Source organism: Lipotes vexillifer, unplaced genomic scaffold, assembly GCF_000442215.2.
Source record: "Lipotes vexillifer unplaced genomic scaffold, Lipotes_vexillifer_v1.1 scaffold36, whole genome shotgun sequence".
Lineage (NCBI taxonomy): Eukaryota > Metazoa > Chordata > Mammalia > Artiodactyla > Lipotidae > Lipotes > Lipotes vexillifer.
Window position 1 is genome coordinate 4,226,221 of NW_006792448.1, and position 23,307 is coordinate 4,249,527.

Consider the following 23,307-nt stretch of genomic DNA (forward strand, 5'->3'; position numbering starts at 1 on the left):
CCCTGGTGTCGCAGTGGTTGAGAATCTGCCAGCTAATGCAGGGGACACGGGTTCGAGCCCTGGTCTGGGAGGATCCCACATGCCGCGGAGCAACTAGGCCCATGAGCCACAACTACTGAGCCTGCGCGTCTGGAGCCTGTGCTCCGCAACGAGAGGCCGCAATAGTAAGAGGCCCGCGCACCGTGATGAAGAGTGGCCCCCGCTTGCCACAACTGGAGAAAGCCCTCGCACAGAAACGAAGACCCAACGCAGCCAAAAATTAATTAATTAATTAATTAATTAAGAAAAAAAGAGGCTGCAATAGTAAGAGGCCCATGCACCACGATGAAGAGTGGCCCCCGCTTGCCACAACTAGAGAAGGCCCTCGCACAGAAACCAAGACCCAACACAGCAAAAATTAATTAATAAACCCCGACCCCCAACATCTTTAAAAAAAAAAAATGAAAATGCCAGTTCACAAGTGAGGAACACTGCAAGAAAATATTCATCTAAATTTTATGGGATCTCATTGTGAGAAAAGTCTCCGTTGCAAGACCTCATAGCACACATACCTGTAATTGGAATCTTCAATATTTTGCTGACATCGACCATGAAAATATATATTTCCAAAATGGTACAGTTGTCCAAATTAATCCAGTCTTCAAGAATAATTTTGTTTTCTATTCCAAGCATAATGTTCTTCTTTCACTTACACTAATTAATGAGGAGGGCTCTGTAGTTATCTCTGTGGCCAAGTCAGGGTAAATGTGATTTCACACAGACTCGAACTCACTTTGCCAGGCTGAGTATCTCTGAGTCAGATTTTTTGCTGAAGGCTTGGTGTGGGCCAGCACATCCAAGAAGTCAGCAGTGGTCACTGTATCCAGCTGGATCCCAGGTAAACTGCTGCTCTCTAGATAAAAACACAAGAGGAACAGCACAACAGTCTACCTAATGGTGATCAGCGCTCTTGAAACACTAATAGACCTTCTTTCAAGACAATGCACAATGCAGCATTCTTAATGGTTAATGCAGCAACAGGCAAGACTAAAGAGGGCTGGGGAAAAAAAGTCTTTAATGTGCAACTCAGCCCCTGAAGCCCATACACAAAATGTGACTTAAATGTATCATTATAAAGTATTATTTAATATTTATATAGTGCCACAAATGGATCCAGCCCAACATAGTGTGCCAAGGAAATAAAAGCCCAAGCCCTAAGGAGTTTATCATCTGGGGGTAAAGTTGATCCGAAACAGAACAGCAGAGGAGGAAGGAGCTGGGTGCAGGAGGATTTTTGACCAAAGAATGAGTGCCAGTGTAACAAGCCACAGAGAACAGGGGCAAGGTGCCACCTGCTGGTGAAAGCCCAATTTTTAAAAACAAATTTCTCTCCCAGAGCACCTTGGCTGTCATCCTCACCATACCTGACTGCTGATTTTCAAGGGCATATAAGATCTTCCTCACAGGTCGCATGGCTGCTTCCCTGCAGACTAGCTTGATGTCCGAGCCCGAGTAGCCCTCCGTCTCCTGAAACAGCCGCAAACCCAGCCATTAGGCAGCAGGCAGAATGCTGGTGGCGGTTACATTCTTACAGGCAGGACAGGGTGTCAGAGCCCCTGTTTGGATTCTGTATCTGTCACCCATGGACACTATATAAAGATTCCCAGATAAATAGCGTTTAGGGGGAGAGAGGCTGCTAACATGTTTGGATAACAAGGATTTGGGCCACAAACAACTTCCTAACACCATCCAAACATAGGTGGTGAGATGCTGGTGACGACTGGCCCACCCAAGCCAGCCTAATGGGGCCCTTGTGCCCAAATTCAAGGATGGCAAAATTTGGTAGACACTTCTGTTCTTGTAAATAGGATTATAACCTGCCTTTAAGGAACCTCAGAGAACATCACATTCAAGAGTCCTCTCAAGGAGGCAATGACACCAGTGGGCATGGGGGTAACATGCTTTTCCTTTTGTGAAAGACTTGCATTTAATCATCACAGCAATCCTCTGTGGCCTGTTACCCATTTTACAGGTGAAGAAGCTGAGGCTCAGAGAGGAAGTGACTTCCTTGATGGCACACAGTTCATAAGTGGCAGGGCCAGAATCTGACTGTAGGTCCTCTGAGTCTAAACCCTATTCCACTTTATCACATCTCTCTCTGCTTGAATGTTTCCGAGGGACAAAGAGCTTGGTCTTTCATGAAGGAGAGGCCCGTTGCGCTGCTGGGGCAGCTTGGATCTTTTCTAAGTGACTCGAGGCTCCGAACAGCTGAGAAGACGGTCACGGGGCGGCCCCTGGGCCTAGGCGCCTCCCCTGGCAGCTCACCCGGCTCAGCAGGCTGTACTCCAGCTCCGCGCGCAGCTCCAGGGCACAGCTCCTGCTCATGGGCGGCAGCCAGTGGTGGATCATGGCCTGCCTGGCCTCCTGGCTCGGGAGGTCCACCAGAATCCTCTTCTCCAGACGTCGCAACACGGCACAGTCTAGCTCCCTGAGTCACGTCCAAAACACAGGAACTGGTTGGGGCAGTAACTCACTTCTTAAGCAACAACTATATTTGAAGAACAAATTTAGCAGGAACCAATCCTGCATCTTAACTGTTACTCTACATCTATGTCTGAGTGGGTAGGACCATTATGTCATGTTGTTTGGGAGAAACAAATGGTTAAAAAGAAGAAAAAAAAAAGGAGAGATAGGGAGGGAGGGAGGGAGGGAGGGAGGAAGAAAAAGAGAAAGAAAATATACATCCCCCAGATACCTCACGTAAAGGAGGTAGTTTTAGGTGACTTAATTTGAGGGGGAATAAATCCGGCTAACACCAGCCAAACGTGAGCATTCCCACTGCAGTTGTAACGTCAATTGTTCAACCTGATCCCGCCAATAAGTACATTATTCCTGACATAACTTGGGCACTCTGGGAAGTACGCCAATTCTTCCAAAACCTTCATATATTCTGGAGTGAATGACTATCTCACCCCATTGCTCTGGTGAAGTAAACTGCGCATGCTCCTTCCTGGGCGCCCAGTGCAAATGTGGCCCTTTGAAACACTCATGCCTGGCCTCCCAAAACACTGTCAGGCCAGGTGTATGCACTTTGCATCTGCAGGCCATTTCCTTATATTTCTTAATATAAAAATTTCAAGCAAATAGAAAAGTAGAATAAAACAACAAATATCCACACACCTACCATCTTGATTCAACAACAGTGAACATTTTGCCGTATCTGCTTCATACGTATTTATCTATTCTTGTTCAATTATTTCAATGTAAATTACATCATGAAACCCCACCCCCAAATGCTTCAGTATGCATTTCCCAAAAAAGGGACATTTCCTTATATAAGTACAGTACCATTATGACACTAACAGAATTAACACAGATTGAATACTATGTCTAATGCCCATTCCATATTAAAATCTCTCCAATCACCCCCAAAATATCTTTTACAGTTTTTCCAACCAACATTCAATCAAGGATTATGCACTACATATGATCATGTCTCTTAAATCTCTTGTAATACAAAGCAGTCTCCTTGCCTTGGCCCCTTTTTGAATAGGTAAGGCTAGTTGTACGACGTCCCACATTCTGGATTCATCTGATGTTTTCCTCATGGTATCAGGTAACTGGTTCTTGTATCCCCTGTCCTCCAAGATGGAAGTTAGACCTCAAAGCTTAATCAGAATCAGGATAAACATTTTTGGCAAGTATATTTCATAGATAATATGTTTTCGCATTCATTACAATGGAATCCAATGTTGGTGTGCCTCACTGCTAGTGATGTGATGTTTAATTACTGAGATCATCTGGTGACCACAGCTCTCTTCACTGGACGATCTCTCAGGCATCTCTTTGTAAGGAGTAAAGGAGTAAGGAGTATGTATATTCTACATACAGTATGTAAGGAGAATGTATATTCTACATACAGTACTTTGGCACCATGTGAATACCCCTTTCCCCATCCCTTTCAACTAGTGGTTTTAGCATCTGTTGATGATCTTTGAATCAACTGTTTCATGAGAGTGGTGCAAAATGGTGATTTAAAACTTTTTTCCATTCCAAATGATTATTTAGAATTATTATGTAAAGTAGAGCTTTCCCTCATTAACTGGGGCTCTTTGGTTACCTTGAGTTACCATTCCTATTAAAAAGTTTGTGAACCCTTTTTATGTTAAAATTTCAAGCTCCTAGATGGGAGGGAAATATCTCTTCGATTTTCTAGCACAGAAATTAGGAAATGCCTGTGTGTTGGTCTGGCTTAGCCAATAATAAAGAGTAACAATGAAAAGCATCATCACCAGATCTTCTCACTCATAAAGATACCGAGAATTTCCAAAGCACCCTCCCTTTTTTCTTATTCTGAATCTATGTCATGATATTTCCTTTTAAATTGAAAACATGAAAATACCCTTCCAGGGAGCATATCTGAATCCTAAACTGGAGCGACCAGGTTTCTTAAGATTGTGTCTTTTCTTTACCTATTATTCCTCCCGTCCTGAGCTGAGAATCCACTCCAGGGCTGCTTTCCCGGCAATAAAAAGTACCTATTTCTTTTTTGCATTTGCTTTGTTCTTTATCATCTTCACCCTGTTGAAATTCATCTCATCAGAGACAGTCACCTGCACAACCACGCCCCCTCTCAGGGCCAACATTTATATTCCAGACACAGGGTTGAGGGAACTTTGCAGAGCTCTAGGAAATTATTTTTTACGTTTGAAATATTAATAAAAACTCGTGCTTAAATAGCACTCACCAGGTGGCACGTACTGTTTCAAGCATTTTTCAGATACTAATTCTCAGAACCTACCTATGAGGTAGGTAATATCTTCGTTTAAGATGAGGAAACTGAGGCACAGAGGTCGAGTAGCTTGCCTGAGGTCAAGGCTAGTGAAAGGCGGCCCTGAACTTGAACCCGAACAGTGAGACTCTGGAGACTGTGCCTCAGTAACTGGCCTGATACTAGCACAGTAACAGCAGGGAGACCCCAAGTCACATCACGGTGAAATCTCAGAACCCTGAGAATGAACAAAGGATCATAAAAGCTTCCAGAGAGGAAAAACAGGTTGCATCCAATGAATGGAGAATAAGATTTCTCATCATCAGTGTGAGATATTAAAAGAAAATAGAGCAATGCCTTCAAAATTCTGAGGAAAAATATTTTTTATAACTATTTTATTTATTTGTTTATTTTTGGCTGCGTTGGGTCTTTGTTGCTGCGCGTGGGCTTTCTCTAGTTGCGGCGAGGAGGGGCTACTCTTCATTGCGGTGTACAGGCTTCTCACTGCAGTGGCTTCTCTTGTTGCAAAGCATGGGCTCTGTGCACGCGGGCTTCAGCAGTTGTGGCACGTGGGCTCAGTAGTTGCGGTGTGCAGGCTCTAGGGCACGCAGGCTTCAGTAGTTGTGGCATGCGGGCTCAGTAGTTGTGGCTCGTGGGCTCTAGAGCGCAGGCTCAGTAGTTGTGGTGCACGGGCTTAGTTGCTCCGTGGCACGTGGGATCTTCCTGGACCAGGGATTGAACCCGTGTCCCCTGCATTGGCAGGTGCATTCTTAAGCACTGTGCCACCAGGGAAGTCCAGGAAAAATAATTTCCAGTGTAGAAATCTGTATCTTGATCAAACCATCAATTAAGTGGGAGGATAGAATAAAGACATTTTCAATATGCAGAGCCTAAAAAATATTACCTCCCATGTACCCTTTATCGGGAAAGTACTGGAGGACCAAAGGGAGAGAGAAACCAAACCAAAGGGCCACATGGGCTCCAAGAAACAGAGGGTCTGACACAGAGAGAGAAGGAAACCTCCAGGATGATGCAGGGGGTGCCTAGGGTGCAGAGGACAATCCGCTCATTTTGGAGAAGGTGAGAAGGCTCTGGAAGATGTGCCTCCAAGAAGATAAACTTGACTGAATACCTGGTATGTCTGAGTAAATCCAGAGCTGTTTTAGACAGTTAGCAGAGAGCTGGGCCTCGATTAGTGGCAGGAGGAGGTGAGTGAGGGGGGATGAAAGGAGGGGGGTCAGGGAGATATAGAGAAGAGAAACCATTAGACTCACATTTAGGAATTCGGTCCAGCAACATTGCCCACCCGCCAAGTGTATTGTCACTGATGAGTCTCCGATACACAGAAATGAATATGACAAACTCCCTACTTCAATGTAAATAATAGGCAATAACTGGGAGGTTTGGGCCTTGGACTGCAGGAATGTTGGTCCTGTAAACTTTAAAAATGAAATAAGACTTGGGAACCTGAAGCTAAAACCAGGAAGGAAGAGAGAATAAGCTGGGGAAATGGCAGTGCTGGGTTGATGAGCAGTTGCCATATTTCCCCCAAGGCCTTTCCTTGGACCAGCTGCCCCTCCTGAAAGGGCAGGGGCTGCAGAAGGAAGGCTCTTTGGTGGGAGCACCTCTGGTCTCTTCATCCCAGCCAGGGGGACTTCTTATTGAAAGGAAGACCAGATCCCCGAATGCCCTAGGAAAATGCAGGCAGGCAGAGGGAGGTGGGAAAACAATCCCACACTATAGATGATTGTATTGATCAGCTAATGCCCTAAAGCAAGAGATTTACCTCAAAACTGCTTGTGGGCACAAAATAAGTGCCAATCTCTGACAGCCAGGCCTGATTAATGCACTTTTAATGACATCAATAATAATATAATCATGCAAGGGAGGAAACAAAGGACAAATGGAATGTACCCAGGAATCATTCTTTATGCCAATATATTTATGTGAAAAAATTTAACCTGCGGCAACCAGAAAACACTCCCTTTAGCTGCTACATTTTGATTTTCACACCCAAGTTATTCTGTTCTCACATCTCCTTTATCTTGGTCATTTGGTACTTCCATCACCTCGAGGGTCAAAAGCAACCAGCAAGAGTGACTGTGACACAGTGAGGCCTCACAGACCTCACAGCCTGGCCACTGGACCGGTGCCCGCTGCTATATACAAGGTGGCAGCGCCCACTGGTCACCTAGACAGCTTGCATGGGCCACGAGGGCTTGCACCTGAGCACCTGGGCTCCCGCGCCAAATCTTTGGGGCCCTTCCTCAGCCCCTGGCCTGTCTCCCCTGTTAAACCATGTTGTTCCTGAGATAATCATCATTCCAAATTTTACAGAATTTGGAAATCAAACATAATTCTAGTTTGTTCATTCCATAGTGAAAACATTAAGTTCAAACCATCTCAGTGTGACAAGAGAAAAGCAACCTTCAGTTTTGTAGGCAAAGTCTTTGCAGTATGTCCCTAACCAACGTGAAGTCAGAGATCGTGGCAATCCTTGAAAAGCAGATTCAGGAATTGTATTCTTTGGTAGATGACAGGGAGTCAATGAATAAAGCGCTGAAGTTTACTTTGTCTCCTGCACTGAGCTCTGCGTAAGTTGACTCCTACCTACACTTCCCACTTGGGCCAAACTGCTCTGTCGGCCGTTATCTGAATCTACATTTTGCCATCCTAGTTGAGCATGTACTCAGGTCATTTTCTTTACTTGGAAATTCCAGTTGGTCTACCAAGAGCCAGGTCCTTTTCACAGGTCCAGTGCAAGTGCTCTCTACCCCCTTTTAAGTATCTTTAATCAGAAATGGCCTCTTCCTGAAATAATTTTATTCTACTTATTGTCTGTACCAGCCACATGGCTGGCTGTATCCTCAATTCTTAGTTATTTGCATTTATATCTCATCCATTGTCCCATCAGATAGCCAGCCTCTAGAGGCCAAGAATCATGGACCATATATCTTGGGTTCCCCCTCCTTCCATCATGCAGAATACTCACAGTAGGTACTCAATAGATACTACTTGAGTGAATGAATAAACTTTCAGTTTCAGGGCTACTGGCTTCATGTAAGTGATCTGCTTCCTTAAAGCCCAGTCTTTATTTACAAAGGTAAATCTGCTTTGTTGAAAATTAGCGTTTTATAAACATCATTAGTTCAAATTAACAGAGAAAACAAGCATCAACTTGGGAATAAAGCATTCTATTTTCATCTTTAGTAAAAAAAAAACAAAAAAAACACGGAAATGATGATTCAGCTCACTTGGCTGGGCAGTGCTTTTGAAGATGAGGTGAAAGATGTAGTCTCCATAGGGGGCCTCTCATCTCCAGAGACTGCACTTCTCATTCTGAAGAGCGAGCTCACAAGCAAGAAACAAGGGGATCCAACAGGAGAGCCATCAGTTCAGCCTATGTCCTACTGATGTTAGGGTAAGAGCATTGCATATTTATAATAAAGAATGACAATTACTTCGAGTTACTAGAATACCAACAAGGAGATACATTCCTATTACTCTTGCCAGAAAATGTATGACCAATAATTGAGAGAAGAAATGGGAATCTTCTTTTTCCAGCAAAATGATGAACTAGAGATTCAGAAATCTCTTGTTATAAAGCCACTTTAAAAGCTCGGTGAATTATAGGAATCACTTTTGGTATATACACAACAAATGAGTCCACGGGAAGCAGCAAAATTCTCAAGCCCTAAAAATGAAGAGGAAGCCAAAAATCAAGACTGGGCACAGCTGAAATGGAAGCTGTGGCTGAGTGTTTGCCTCTTAGTTACAAAAAAAAGTTTGGATTTTAAAGTCTACCTGTGGCATAGCATAGAAGGCCTTGGGCCCATTCAAGATGGTAAGTAGAAACAAGGCCCATCACGTAAAACAAAAAAACAGATGGCACATCCTCTATGAAAGGATGGGTTAGAAAAATATCCCCACTAGCAATGGAAAGAACCAAGGGAATCTGTCTTATACTTTGGGGTGGGAAAAGGTCTTCACTGATAATTCAGAATCCGACCTACCCTCACTGGCATGGATGAAGAAACCCTATGCTAAGAAATTAGCTTACAGTTGTCCAAAGCCTGTCAGACCTAAATTTTCTGTGAAAGGACACGTGTAAGACTCTCACAGATAGAGTTCCCCTCACTAAATGTAAGCCCACCATCCCAAATTCTGAAACATATAACGAACCACCAAGAATGAGAGTCTGCAGAAGAAACTAAGAACAGAATTAAACTCCACTGATACAGACGATAAAATAATTGTGTTTAAGATGTATAAAATGATAAAAGAGGGAATCAAAAATATGAGAGAGACTCGCTTCTGGCCAAGATGGAGTAGCCCATCCTTCTCTAGTCCACCCACTACTACTAAAATTCATTGCATGTAATACAGCATCTAAACATAGGAAGACACTGGAAAGGAGGACGAGGAGCTAGGGAGCGGGGGACACAAGGAACGACAGGGCAGTGTTCTCATGTTTCTGTTTTGCCTCCCTCAGACCTCCCACGCGCGGCACTGGAGAAGCCCACTGACAAACTGCTAACAGGCACAGACAGAAGCCTCAAGAAAAGCTCATTCCCTCTAACAAAGGGCTGGGAAGAGCAGGTCCACCAGGACACAAAGCCTTTTTGATAATACCTGCCCTACCCCAGCTAAATGTCAGAGAGAAAACTGCCCCCCACAGAGTGCCTGTGCTGGGAGTCATGGTGGAAGGAGCTTGGTCCAATGCGCTGCTGCCATATTAAAACCCTCAAGAAAAAGAAAAGTCAAATAAATTAAGGCCCACCCATACGTGGGATTCTACATGGAATTAGGTAGATTTTCAAAGTTGTCCACAATGTATTAAGTGAAAGAAAAAAACATGCCATAGAACAAAATAATACGTATCCATGAACGTTCACATTTTTGTTTCTGTGTGTGGGGCGTGGGGTGGTGTCTGTGTGTACACTTATAGGGGACTGTGCACTTTCAAGCAACCCCAAAGCATATAAAATATGACTTTTATAATGAACATGTATTATTTTTCTCAATAGCCAAAATGGTGAAAATGATTTCCCTCTTGGGGAAAAATATTACCACAGAAGGATACAAAGGCAACAAATGATAGCAAATAACCAAACCATTTTCACCATTAGGGTATATACAAAGATGATAATACTTATGTCACAGTGGTGAAATTACGAGTAGTTTTCCCCTAATTCTCAAATTTTCTATAAAATGTTTATGTTAATTTTATACTTTTTAAAATTTGGTTTTAGAATTACAGTTCACATGTCAACCTGCACCCTGTTAAGATAAAGTAATGCCACAGTAGGCCAGGCTGAAATCAATTTATGTCTGATGAAACCAAACAAACTGAGAAGGTGTGAATGGGGCAAGGGCAAGGTTACTCCTAGTAACCTCCTGCCCAGTCAGTCCTGTGCCTGCCCTGCTGCATCTACCAAATCCTGCACCACACACTTTTTTCCTGGTTGTGTCAGAATCACCCATCAACCACATATGGAGGGTCATGAACTTGATATCATTGCACAGGTTAGTGAAGCTTTGTATGGAGAGAAGCAATTTCAAGCAAAGCAATTTGACCACTGGTAGGCACAGACATACTATTGCTAAAAAACGAAATTCAAATGAGTAAATTTAAAGATCTAATTGGCTTTGTTCAATGATTCAGGAATCCAGGAGCATCCCACCTAGCAAACAGAAAGGAGCTCTGAAGACACGTACAAAACGGAATATGTTTTATTGGCAGAAGGAGATGCAACAAGAAAGTTGTGAGCAAAGAGTGGATTGTTTTGGGTAAGGTCACCTTCTTTTGGGGAACAGCAGAGTCTATCCAGTGGATTACCTCACTAGTACTGACCAGGTAATTCCAGACTGACTGGTTAAGATTACATTCCTGGGAGAGACTGAAACTGCTATTAGGTTAAGTATTGAGTCTCGGTTTGATGATGTGGGCTTAGAACAAGTGACTTCATTTGGGGCCTGTTGTCCCTTTTTTAAAATGATAAAAGATTTTAAAAGCCTGAAAGCATAATTGAATGCTATTGCAATGAAAGATGCAATTATCAGATCAGAGTGAGTTAATGCAAACCACCGTTTCCCGAAAGGTTTTCAAATAGAACGTTGGTCTTATGAGATGCTCCTTAAGGAAGGGATTCTGGGGTCAAATAAATATGGAAGGTACTGCTTTCTCATAGCTTTTCTTGTAGAGTCACAACACACACTAGCATCTTAAAGGCACTGAGAAGTCCTGCCAGGGTGGAAATCAGTTGAACTGTAACTCAGTATCTCTGAGTTAAATTAGATCCCACTAGATCCCATTTTTTGGATAATGACCTGTGGGGAACCATTCTTGGAGAAATGTTGATCTAGAGGGTAATGATAGTCATGGCACGAGGCCAAAAGGTAGGACCTCAGAGAGCACAGCTTCTCCCTAGAGCCCAGGAGACACATGGAGCTACTGTGGAAAAACCCAGGGTTATGTCTGCTGACCCCTTCAATCACATGTATACACGTCTATAGGAATCTCACGCCAGACAGGAGAGAGCCCATATGGGAAGAAGTCAGTTTACATGGGTACATTCTTCCACATTCCCAGTGCCAGAATCTCTAGGATCTTATGCTTTCTTTACATATTAAGATTTTTTTTTAAATCCAGAGTGTGGTCATACTAGGTGGATGATTTTTAAAAGGGATAGTGAAATGTCTAGCCCTTTTGCAAATAACAAGGAAAAGATGAGTTTCAACACGCTTCACACATACAATTTTTATACCTTCTTTGTACAAACTATCATCAAGTTTAGTAGACATCTAAAGATGGCATTTGCCTTAATAGCCCTGTTCAGTATTTTGTTTCCCTCTGTACTCCTAGGCCTGAGTTTGTGAATACTCAACAATCGAGGCAGGTCAAATTAGCCCTAACTGTGTTTGTTAAACATTTCTTCCATGGCTATTACTTTAAGTGGTAATATTAAATATGCAACATTCGTTATTCTTCTCATTGCTAATTTACACATCAAATGACACAGATGAGCTGTTATTTCTTGCTTCCTTCTCGTCCTTTCTGTGATGCTATAGATCAAGGAAGGAGGTCCTCGGAGGAGAAGCACTGAATAAACCAAGATGCTGCACACGCCACCTCACTATTGAGAAGGGAGAAAATGACTAGCCCTTTGAGACAGAATGGATTTGTCTAGGGAAAGTGATAAGTTAACAAGCAGTAGATGATAGCCTAGTGCCTTGGAAGATGCTGTAGATAAGAAATACCACTAACCAACCATAAAGAATTTCTTTGGGGATTTTACGACTGGGTTTTTACATAGTTTGGTATAATTTAGTTATTTCCCCAACAAGCATAGATTGCTTGAATCAGATAAGTTTATTCCCTCATCTAAGACCCTGAAGCCAAAATAAAGGTCTGTCCCCATACTCTTGATAAAAATATACTATTTCCTAATTTAAGGACTTGGATAATATGTAGCAAAATACTTAAAAATAAAAACTATGCCCTTTCATACAGCAATCCTACTTCCAGAAATCTGTACTCAAGAAATAACTAGATTTGGGTCAAAGATTTTTATTCAAGGAAGTTCATTTCAGTGTTATTTATAATAGAGAAAGTTGGGAGCATCATTTATGTTCAACAGGAAAGGAATGATTAACTAAATTGTGGTATATTCACATGTGGGAATTTTGGGCAGCCATTACAAAATCCAATTTTCAAGGATTATTTAATGACGTTGGAAATGTTCTTACTATAATGTTAAGTAATGAAAGCAGGACCCTGGTGGGAATACAAAATGTACAACCTCTATGGAGGGAAATTTGGAAATCTCTACTATAATTTCATGCACATTAACCCTTTGAGCCAGCAATTCTACTTCCAGGAAACTTCCCCAAAGATACACTGGCAAACACGCAAAGTGATATATGCACACCATTACTCATTGCAACATTACTTATAAGAGCAAAAGAGTAGCAACAGCCCAAATGCCCATCAGTAGGTGACTGGGGTAGATTATCATATGAACAAGATGGAATACATGCAGCTACAAAGGGAAGGAGGGAGAACTTTCTGTACTTATTTGGAAAGATCTCCAGAACATTTTGTTATGGAAAAAATAAAAATACAGAACAATTTCTATAATATGCCACCTTTTGTGTAAGTACACCAAGTTCAGTTATTTTATGGAGTTCTTAAAAAAAACTTGACAGTTTATTTGTGGAGGATGTGACAGTTTGTCTCTAAATAATGTCTGTCATTCCTTCCATTAGTCCAGTGAGCCTCAGCCAGGGGTAATTTTGCCCCCCTCCCTGGGGAACATCTGGCAATGTCTGGAGACCTATTTGGTGGTCACAACTGGGGGTAATGCTACCAGCATCTAGCGGGGAGAGACCAAGGATGCTGCTCAGCATGGTACAGCGCACAGGAGGCCCCACAGCAAAGAATTCTCTGGCCCCAAATGTCAAGAGTGCTGAAGATGAGAAATCCAGAATTAGCTCTTCCATCTTAGTTACGCCAGGTCTGTACCATTTTCTTCATCAAAATGTTACTGTTATGATAGGTTTGGTATTATTACTGAAAATTCTGTTATAGTCACAAATATAAAACATATCTACATATTAGGATAAAGTGAATAACAATTTTATTAATGTTAAGAACTAAAATTTTCACAATTAGAGAAAAGACACAAATATAAAATCAAATAATTTAAAAACCTTGTAATCTTAAATTTGAGTGGTAAATATTAGTATGAACTCATCATTTGCCTCTTTTTAAAACTAGGTATGTATTTCCTAGCTCTGCCCAATCAAAAGGCCAAGAAGCAACGATAATCCAGTAGCGAGGAACACCCATAACTGTGAGACTGTGATCTCTAAATAGTATTTCCCATTAAAGGGAACCAGGGCTCTGTGAATCAATGGCTGATTCCAGGTCTGGGACAGAATATTCAAACTGAGCCTGGGTCACCTTGTGCAAATGACAAAGAAGCTTGGCCCTGCCACACCTAACAGAAGGGGAGGCTAAGAAATAGAATCCAAAAGTTGGGGTTCTGTTATGAAAGTAGAAGGATGAAGTAAATATTGGGAGGCAGTTATCAATCTCTGCCACAGCAGCATGGGGGCTGACAATCAGTCTCTGGATCTGCCCTGTCCAGTAGAGTAGCTGCCAACCACATGTGGCTACTGGGAACTTGAAGCAAGGCTAGTCCAAACTGAAGCATGCCCTAAGTATAAAGTGTACACTGGATTTCAAAGATTTAGTATGAAAAGAAGAATGTAAAATATCACAATAATTTTTATATTGATATATATGGAAATGACAGTATTTTAGATATACTGGGTTAAATAAAATATGTTATCAAAATTGCATATTATCTGTTTCTTTTGATAATTTTTAATGTGGCTACTAGAAATTTTTTAAGTATGTGTGCCTCACATATTTCTATTAGACAGCGCTGCTCTAGAAAAACCAGTTACAGGGTCTTCTGAAAGGCTTGGAGCTTGGGAAATGGGACAGACACGGGAAGTTTAGCAAAGGCACGAAGAGAGAAAGAGGAACAAAAAATTCAGAGAGGGAGGGCGGGCGGGAGGGAAGACAGACTAGTGGTCACAGAACAGAAGAAAATATCTACAAATCTGATAGAGGACGAAACAAATCTTCTAACTCAATAATTTAAAAACGGACAAAGGATTTGAAAAGACATTTCACCAAAGAAGATATGCAATTGGCCAATATGTACACGAAAAGATGCTCAGTATCACCAGTCATCATGGAAATGCAAATCAAAGAGAGGAGATACCACTGCTCATCCACTAGGATGACTATAATCAAAACGACAGAGAATATCAAGTGTTGATGAGGATGTGACGAAACTGGAACCTTCATCCATGGCTAGTAAGAATGTAAAATGGTGCAGCCACTTTGGAAAACAGATTGGTCGCTCCTCAATTAAACATAGAGTTACCATAATAATTGCACTCAGAGGTATAAAAATAGGCAAATCTATAGAAACAGAAAATAGATTAATGGTTGCTTAGTGCTGGGGGTGAGAGATGGGGATGACTGCTAATGGGTACAGGGTGTCTTTTCAGGGTAAAGAAAAATGTTCTAAAATTGACTGCAGTGACAACTGTATAATCATATAAATATAAATATAGCTAAAACCATGAATTGTACACATTAAATGGTGAATTGTATGGTATGTGAGCAATATCTCAATAAAGCTGTAAAAAAAAACTAATGATGTTATACCAAACAAGTCATGAGATCATAGTGAGAGAGAGAGAGAGAGAGAGAGAGAGAGAGAGAGAGAGAGAGAGAGAGAGAGAGAGGGAGAGGGAGGGAGGGAGGGAGGGAGACTGACTCATTGGTTACCACTGGAGGTTGCTAGGGCACAACTCATGACTCTAAAAATCAAAGAGAAAGAATTCTGATTTTCAAGTATGAACTACATTTCAGGGTAGCCAAATAACCCTAGTGGATTGGGCAAAGTTCTATGGTAGAGAATAATTCCATCTATCAATCAGAAGGAATGACAGAATCGCACCTCTAGTGAAATAAGTGATTCAGGCAAAGATCATCAATGGATGCTACAACCATTGACGGGAACTATAGAGCAGAGGAACCTGGCTGACACACCTGAACCCATTGATCAATCTTGGTACCACCACAGGTGGGACAACAGGGCACTACATACTTCTGCATGTGATGCAATGTGATGTACTCAGCATCATGTATGAAGTATGTCGCCAAAAAATTATATTGATCCTGAATCGAATCTAATCAATCTTTTAGTCTAGAGTAATTTTAAGGGTAAGGAGAACTAGCTAAGTATCACCATGAGCATACAATGAGCCACATCCAGAAAGTTTAGACTCTGCAGGACAACCTCCCTACCAATCAAGTCAATAGCAAGTGGGGGAAAAAAAAGAGGGAGTCTGCTCTAGATTAAAAGATACTTAAGAGAACAACCAATTACAAAATGCAAATCTTGTTTGGTTACCAGTTCAGCAAACCAATTGTAAAAAGACATTTTTGGAACAATATGGGAAATCTGAATATAAACTGGGTATTAGAGGATACTAAGCAATTACTGTTAATTTTGTTGGGGTTGATAATGACACTGTGATAATGTAAGAAAATTTCCTTTTTTTTTAAAGATGTATGCTGAAGTATATATATGTGAGAAATAACACGAGAATCTAGGATACAGTTTAAAATATTGTGGCAAAACAAGAGAGGAGGCAGCAATAGATTAAATCAGTTGGGCAAGATGCTAGTTATGGAAACTAGGAAATGGTGGGTTCATTGCGCTCTTTTCTCTTTAGTGTTTGTCTAGAATTTTTCATCATAAAAAGTTTTTTTTTAAACCCAGCGATGTTCAAGAATGGGTAGGACTTACCGGTTCCCAGATATGCTGAAAGGATGCAATCTGTGATGTCAAGGAATCCAAGCTCAAAAGCACGTATGTATTTGCTATTTGACATGACGAGAGGCAATTCTTTCAGAAGAACCCTTGTAGGCTTCTTTATTTTTGATTGCTTACTAGCTTTTTGTTCTTCCTCTCTGAACCATTTTATGTGAGGTTTCCCAACAACTGATCACCTCAGGGAAACTGCGGCAGCACTATAACCTCCTCAGCTAAGCCCTAGGTTTCGCTGGGAGGTAAGGGCTCTCTATTCCTCCCTGAGGGGCACAGCCCTTCCCGGAGCCGTGCACGAAGTTGTCCAGTTTTCCCCACCCTCCTCAGCTGACTCTCACGGTCCCTCTGGGTCATAAGTAAAGAGGTTATGATCAACCCTGTTTCAAACAGGTGAAGGAATGGAAATTCTTTCTCTAAAGGATTTCACCACATTTAAATGATGGTTCTCTGTGTGGATTCAACTTTAACATTGTGTGTAAACACCTCTCTCTTCACAATGTACAATGCTGATCACCTTAGCACATTAGAAAAGTCTTATAAATTTGAGAAGAGTTGAGCTGGGTTGAAATTATGAATATAGTTAAAATAACAGATTACACATGAACATCATCATCTCTTGCCAGTGACTTCTCTGGGAGCCTAGATGATCAGCATGCACAAGCAGAAGGGTGTCTCTTTCCACCTTGGAATGTAGAAACAGAAATGGACGAGGTAGGGGGAAGGGGAAGAGTGTCACAAGTCCCAGCTCTGCTGCAAATAGGATGTTGACTTTGGGTGGACTGACCTCCCTTGACCTTGGTACCCCCTCTGCAAATGGCAAGAGCAGCATTTCCTTATCTGTCTCCTGTCTTATCTGCAGCTCAAAAGAAACAAGGTATGTGAAAATATTCTTGTAACTATAAAGGGATTATAATTATTTTTTAAAATATTCTCTCCAAGTAGATATTATTTTTCTCTAGTCAACATCTCTTATTTCCCAATTCTGCTTCTAGAATTGGTCTTAAACCACTCTGGGATACAGTCTGAATAACAGACTCTGAGAGTAGATTATATTTTCAATTAGATATTATTTAGCTTCCTATTTACTGCGCAACATTAAGGTAAAGATTTTCCTCCCAACTTAAAGTTTAATTGTAACATGTTAAAATCCAAACATATTATTTCTGGAATATTCTTTGAGTCCTGCAGATTTTAGCATTTTACAGTTCTCTGCCAAACCCGTGCTTAAACACAGTTAATAATTTGGCTTTAAACTCAGAATGTCCATTTTAAATATTGTCAGTGGTAGCCCTGACCTATGTTCCTTCTGTTCAGGCAGATTCTTTCACGGTACAAGTAGCAAAAGGATTGAGGACTTGACCAGGAAAGGCTTCAGCTTAATCTTCCAGGGCTGGAACCAAACAAGAGGACTTTTCCTGAAGTGCTCAGTATAATATCTTCATCTGTACTCAGTGGCTCATGAAAATGCATTCAGAATGTACTCTCTAGATCTCTTACCATGGCAGGTTGGAGGCTGCTAAGACAAACACGAGATCCTCGGAGCGGGCCAGCCCATCCATCTGCACCAATAACTCAGTCTTCATCCGCAGGCTTCCTTCGTGCTCTCCCCTAGAGAAAGACGAGGAGGTGAGATGCTCCCAAGAGGCAGAGTCTTTGCTTCCATGACCAGAGTGACACTCATAGCAAGGACTCAGTGACGGCAGACCGGGTTCCCTTCTGACAACTAACCCCTTCCCTGCTGCATTCTCAGGAGCTACTCATCCCAGGGTTGGAGAAAAGAAGCAATTGGTACTACTTTCAAACAGTAACAGAAAGGAAGTAGATGAATATAATGATGATATTGTAAAGAAAACCAAAGGTTGACAATGAACCAGAAAATAACCGAAGGGGAGACAGTGGCACTAGTAGATTAAAAAAGGCAGCCCCACTGTGTCGACTTGCCGTATCATTTACCCTTTTAAAAAATGGCTTCATTGAGAATAATCCTTTTCATTTATATAGCAGGCATGAAAGTACTTTACACACACTATTTCTTTTAGTATAATGTATGGACATAAACTGTCCAAGAAGAGATGAACTACAACACAATGTTTCATTCTCTTCTAATAAGAGACAAGATAATGACATGGAAACTAGGCTTTCCTTGCACAGCAGAATAGAGGCAGTTTTCTGTGCAAATTCATCCTCTGATTCTCCCACCACCCTCACTGCTGAGACCCTCCAGCCAAGAAAGAGATCACTACACCATAGGACGTGCACAATCGAAACTGGCTCAAAGTCCTGACCAGCTCCAGCAGGCTCTCATGTAGATCAAGTTAAAAGGACAAAAAAGTGCCTTTCTAGCACAACACGACATTCAGCTTCTCATCTCTGCCTGTATATGGCGGCAGCCCAAATTAGGCTTATGGGTTTTTTAGGAACTGTGCCCCTTTCTATCTAAGAGGAAATATAAATATAAATATCGTTATATATTTATCTAGCATTTACACATAATTACTATTCTTTTAACATAACATGACCCCCAAAGTCTTCAGACCACCTGCCCTTATTCCCTTATCCTTTGAAGACTCTCGTTTTAGTGTTTAACTTCCAGACAAGGAAACTGACACACTCAAGGCTGGTAGATGAAGTTTCCAAAGTAGCTCAATCAAAGCTGTGGAGGGCCCTGGGGATGGAGATGGGCAGAGTGCATGTGAAGGCGAGTGTCACTGCAGTAAGGCAGGCCAGGAGCACAGGGCATTGCAGAGGAAGTGACCACTAGGGCGGCCGGGTGGGCTCCCAGCCAGGCCCCCGTGCAGCTGCCTGTTCCCGCCAGGCCCCCTTCGGAGAGGCAGAGCACCTAGCCTGGGGCTGACTAGCACCCATGAAGCCATAGAAACAGTTGCATTTCAATCAACAACATGAATCCCATGCATCTTGGATGCATCTTGATGGTTGTTTTTCTCTGCTGGGAAAATGGTTTTTAATAAGTAAAATTTCATAAATTGTATTCTAGTTATACTTCCAACAAGATAATTGTTTACTTTTTATTAATATTAGTTCTGCCTTGATGATAGACCATTAGAAGCCATCAATAAATGCAGCTGTGTTGAGGTTTCCCTGAGAGCTGTTGTTTCAAGCCAGGGATACCAAGTTTAGTAAAAAGTTTCAAAGAAAAACACCTCTGATGAAGACAGAAAGGTGTTCTTAAAACACACACACACACACACACACACACACACACACACACACAAAACCTCATTACAGTCTGAGATGTGTTCTGCCTGCTGGGGACATTAGTAGACACTTAATCTTTAGAGATAACATATGTGACATATTTAAAATCGGTCCGGCTGAGCCACAGTCTGGTGTCACAGAGAAGTGGTGGCTTCCCTGGCCTCACACGCCTTGTCCAGGGCTGCGTCTCAGAGCTTAGCCCTTGGCAGCCCCGTTCCCCCCAGGCAGCACCTCTGGCTCCAGGGGAGGTGTTCACAGGCAGCTATTTTGAGCCAGCAGGATGGTTATGTCAGCCTGGGATCAGGGGCTGGGTGATCTTCAGGCCTGAAATCCACTCTGTGGGGAAAGGGCAAGGGAGGATGACATTTCCTCTGGTTATAAAAACTACTTAAATCAACTATTCAGTTAACAGGATCTAACTTAAAGACCTTTCCGTGTGTCTGCAGAAAATCTTATTAATAGGCTCGTTCTGCGGGTAAATGTCGATAGGCTTCCAACCGTCAAACACACTTACAAGAGGGGAGAAGTGATGACCAAAAAAACCCTGTCTGTTACCCAGGAGCCGTGCCTCTCTGACTCATCACTGACTCCAGCTCGTCCAGGAAGATGGTGGAGGGGGCGTGATAGCGGGCAAGTTCAAATAACACCTGGGTGGGAGAAAAGCAACCACTTGTTCAAATTCATATACTTAAAGTTCTCAGATGCTCCCAGAGATTAAAAGCTTAGGAGAGCTGTAATATTAAGCATTTATGCTTCACTTTGTTATTTCACAATAACTTTATAATCGTTACAGTTACTTCTCCCTAGCACTACCCCATGGTCCAATTATTTCCATTTATCACTTGGTAAAATTAGAGCCAGAGAGAATAAGTGGTTAGCTCAAGGTTATTAATCATAGGATTTCCCTGGTGGCGCAGTGCTTAAGAATCCGCCTGCCAACGCAGGGGACTCAGGTTCGATCCCTGGTCCGGGAAGATCCCACATGCCGTGGAGCAACTAAGCCTGTGCGCCACAACTACTGAGCCTGCACTCTTAAGCCCATGAGCCACAACTACTGAGCCCGCGTGCCACAACTACTGAAGCCCATGCGCCTAGAGCCCATGCTCCGCCACAAGCGAAGCTACCGCAATGAGAAGCCCACGCACTGCAATGAAGAGTAGCCCCCGCTTACCACAGCTAGAGAAAGCCCACATGCAGCAATGAAGACCCAACACAGCCAAAAATAAATAAATAAAAATAAATAAATTTATTTTTTTTAAGTTACTAATCATAAATGGGAGAGCTTAAGATAAAACTCAGTTCCTGAGCTTTGTTAGTTAGTTAGCTAATTTGTTAGTTAACCCTTGAGACCCCCTGCCAACGACATGTTCCACATGGACACAAAAGCCTTGGAATACGTAAAACCAGTTAATTTTTTTTCCCTTACCACTTAGAGACAATAAGGTTATTCTCAGAAGGAAGAACTGCGGAGAAAGGATAGAGTTCCAGTCATGGGCAACAAGGCTGAAGAATTTTGCCCTTTCTGCTCCCCAAATTACTCCACGGGGTCCCCAACACTGCTGTTTGGTAGGCTCAGGTACTTGAAGGCAATTCCCAATTGAATAAAATGTTTCATTCCATAATAAAATATTATAGACTGAATAAGAACAGGAAAGCAACCAGCAAAAGAACAGCCATAAAAACAAAATCGAGAGCTCTAAAGGGAAATGTGGTGGTGATGAAAAGAGTATAAAAAACTATACCTTTTTTTAAAAAACCCTGAAACTAATCTCTTGAGCACCATATACAATTCTTCCCTGGTTGATCAGAGAAAGCATTAGAGATTTAGAAAAGAACAGATGTTCTTTAATAGGCATAGGAGATTTATTCTCTGTGTCACTTAGCACTAGCAAAGCATCACAATAAATAAGAGGGGAAGGGCTCAGAAAAGGCCAGATTGTGGTATTCATAGTAGTAGCAGGTCGTCCCTTACAGGCCTCCCTGTCGCTGAATGGGAAACTCCTCACCTTCACCGCTGCTTGTGTGTGTGTGTGGTCCCTCCATGCTCATGCGCAAGTGTTTTCCTTTCACAGAATCCTATTTCAGTCAGCCAAGACAACTGGCTCAGCCCAGTGAGCTTAAGAGAACAGTGTCAATGCCGGGACTCTCATCACAAATGTTTTTTAGACACAACAGAGACCAACTCATTAGCAGCAGGTAATTTGTCTTCCTGTCACAAAAAGAAAAGCTCAAATATACCTGGTATTAAGGATGATTACAACAGCAGCAATCTACCCAATGAAAAATGGCATATTAGAACACATTTACACGTTTTTAAGGAGCTCCCCAAAGTGCAGAGAGACCAACAGCCTTGATAAGACCAAACATCCTGCTGGAAGGAGAACCACGTCTGGAGCCTATGTCTCCACATGGACCATGCCACTACCCTTCCACTGCCAGAGAATATATAGAACCCTGGGTAAGTGCTTGGGAAGCATTAGTCTAAAATTTTCAGAAGTTCTTGGAGGAAGTTAAATAACACAACTGGGGGAGGGTGGAATGTTGAAAGATGTAAGCAACAACAGGTGTGTGCATTTGCTAAAGAGAACACTCAGCTACTCAATAGCATCCACTCCTAAGAGACATGAACATTAGGAGGGGAGGGAGAAACATATCCAAGGGTTCCCTATAAATAACTCTTTAATTGGAATAGAAAGAGAAGCAAGTGGTAGGAAAGCATCTCTGATTTAGGGGAAGGCCTTGAAGGGCTTTCTTTATCTGAAATCTTCACTGTAAGAATCTTGACAGCATGACCAAGGTTTTCCAGGTGAGGCTCTTTCCAGGAGCTCAGAAAATAAGAGTTTCTGAAAGGACAGAAGATAAGATCCTTCCAGATTAGCATTAGCAGAGTTATCTGTTTTCCTTTTTTTAAATTAATTACTTTATTTATTTATTTATTTATTTTATTTTTGGCTGTGTTGGGTCTTCGTTGCTGCATGCAGGCTTTCTCTGGTTGCGGCGAGCGGGGGCTACTCTTCGTTGTGGTGCGAGGGCTTCTCCCTGCGGTGGCTTCTCTTGTTGCAGAGCACAGGCTCTAGACTCGCGGGCTTCAGTAGTTGCAGCACGCAGGCTCAGTAGTTGTGGCTCATGAGCTCTAGAGCGCAGGCTCAGTAGTTGTGGCTCATGAGCTCTAGAGCGCAGGCTCAGTAGTTGTGGCTCATGGGCTTAGTTGCTCCACAGCATATGGGATCTTCCCAGACCAGGGCTCGAACCTGTGTCCCCTGCATTGGCAGGCGGATTCTTAACCACTGCGCCACCAGGGAAGTCCTGTTTTCCTTTTGAATTATTTTTTAATACCCCCAAAAATGTATTTCATAGAAAATAAGAAATATGAATATCTTCTAAACCTATAGAAAGATGCTCAAATTCATTCAGAATGAAAGAAATGCATGTTTGAGCACTTAAATATTACTTTCACCATCAGACTGGCAAAGATTTTTAAATTTGGGTACTACATGGTGTTGGCCAGGGTGTGAGGAAGCAAACACAAGCACCACTGATGGGAATGTAAGCTGGTGCAACCCTGTCAGCAGGGAATCTGGCAATCAGTGGTTTTCTTTCCTTCTGACCCAGCAACTCTACCTCTAAGAAATTGTCCTACACTACACTATATGCAAAGACACGTATATAGAAAGACTCTTCACTGTAGCTTTCTTCATAATAGCAAGAGACTGGAAACAACCTAAATGTGTATTAAGAAAAGATTGGTTAAACACGTTTTGGTACAACCATGCAATGAAGTGTCATGCAGACATATTAAAAACATGTTCTGTCTATTTATAATAGTGTGGAACAATATCCAAGTTACATCGTTAAGTGTGAAAAAACCCACAAGGTATAGAAGAGTATGTGTGCTATGCTCCTATTGTATCTTTTTTTTTT

At 42.1% G+C, this 23,307-nt stretch overlaps 1 protein-coding gene across 1 annotated transcript in view; it reads right to left on the minus strand.

The window, feature by feature from the left end:
• Nucleotides 1-467: 467 nt before the first annotated feature.
• The window catches only part of KATNAL2 (katanin catalytic subunit A1 like 2), a 40,885-nt gene continuing 18,045 nt past the window's right edge, over nt 468-23,307 (minus strand). Inside the window, exons 10-14 of the mRNA XM_007465610.1 lie at nt 19,942-20,033; nt 17,668-17,778; nt 2,305-2,467; nt 1,404-1,506; nt 468-892 (exon numbers count right to left, since the gene is read on the minus strand). Coding sequence (XP_007465672.1) covers nt 753-892; nt 1,404-1,506; nt 2,305-2,467; nt 17,668-17,778; nt 19,942-20,033 — 609 coding nt within the window. The 3' untranslated portion in view covers nt 468-752. The remainder of the gene's footprint in view (nt 893-1,403; nt 1,507-2,304; nt 2,468-17,667; nt 17,779-19,941; nt 20,034-23,307) is intronic.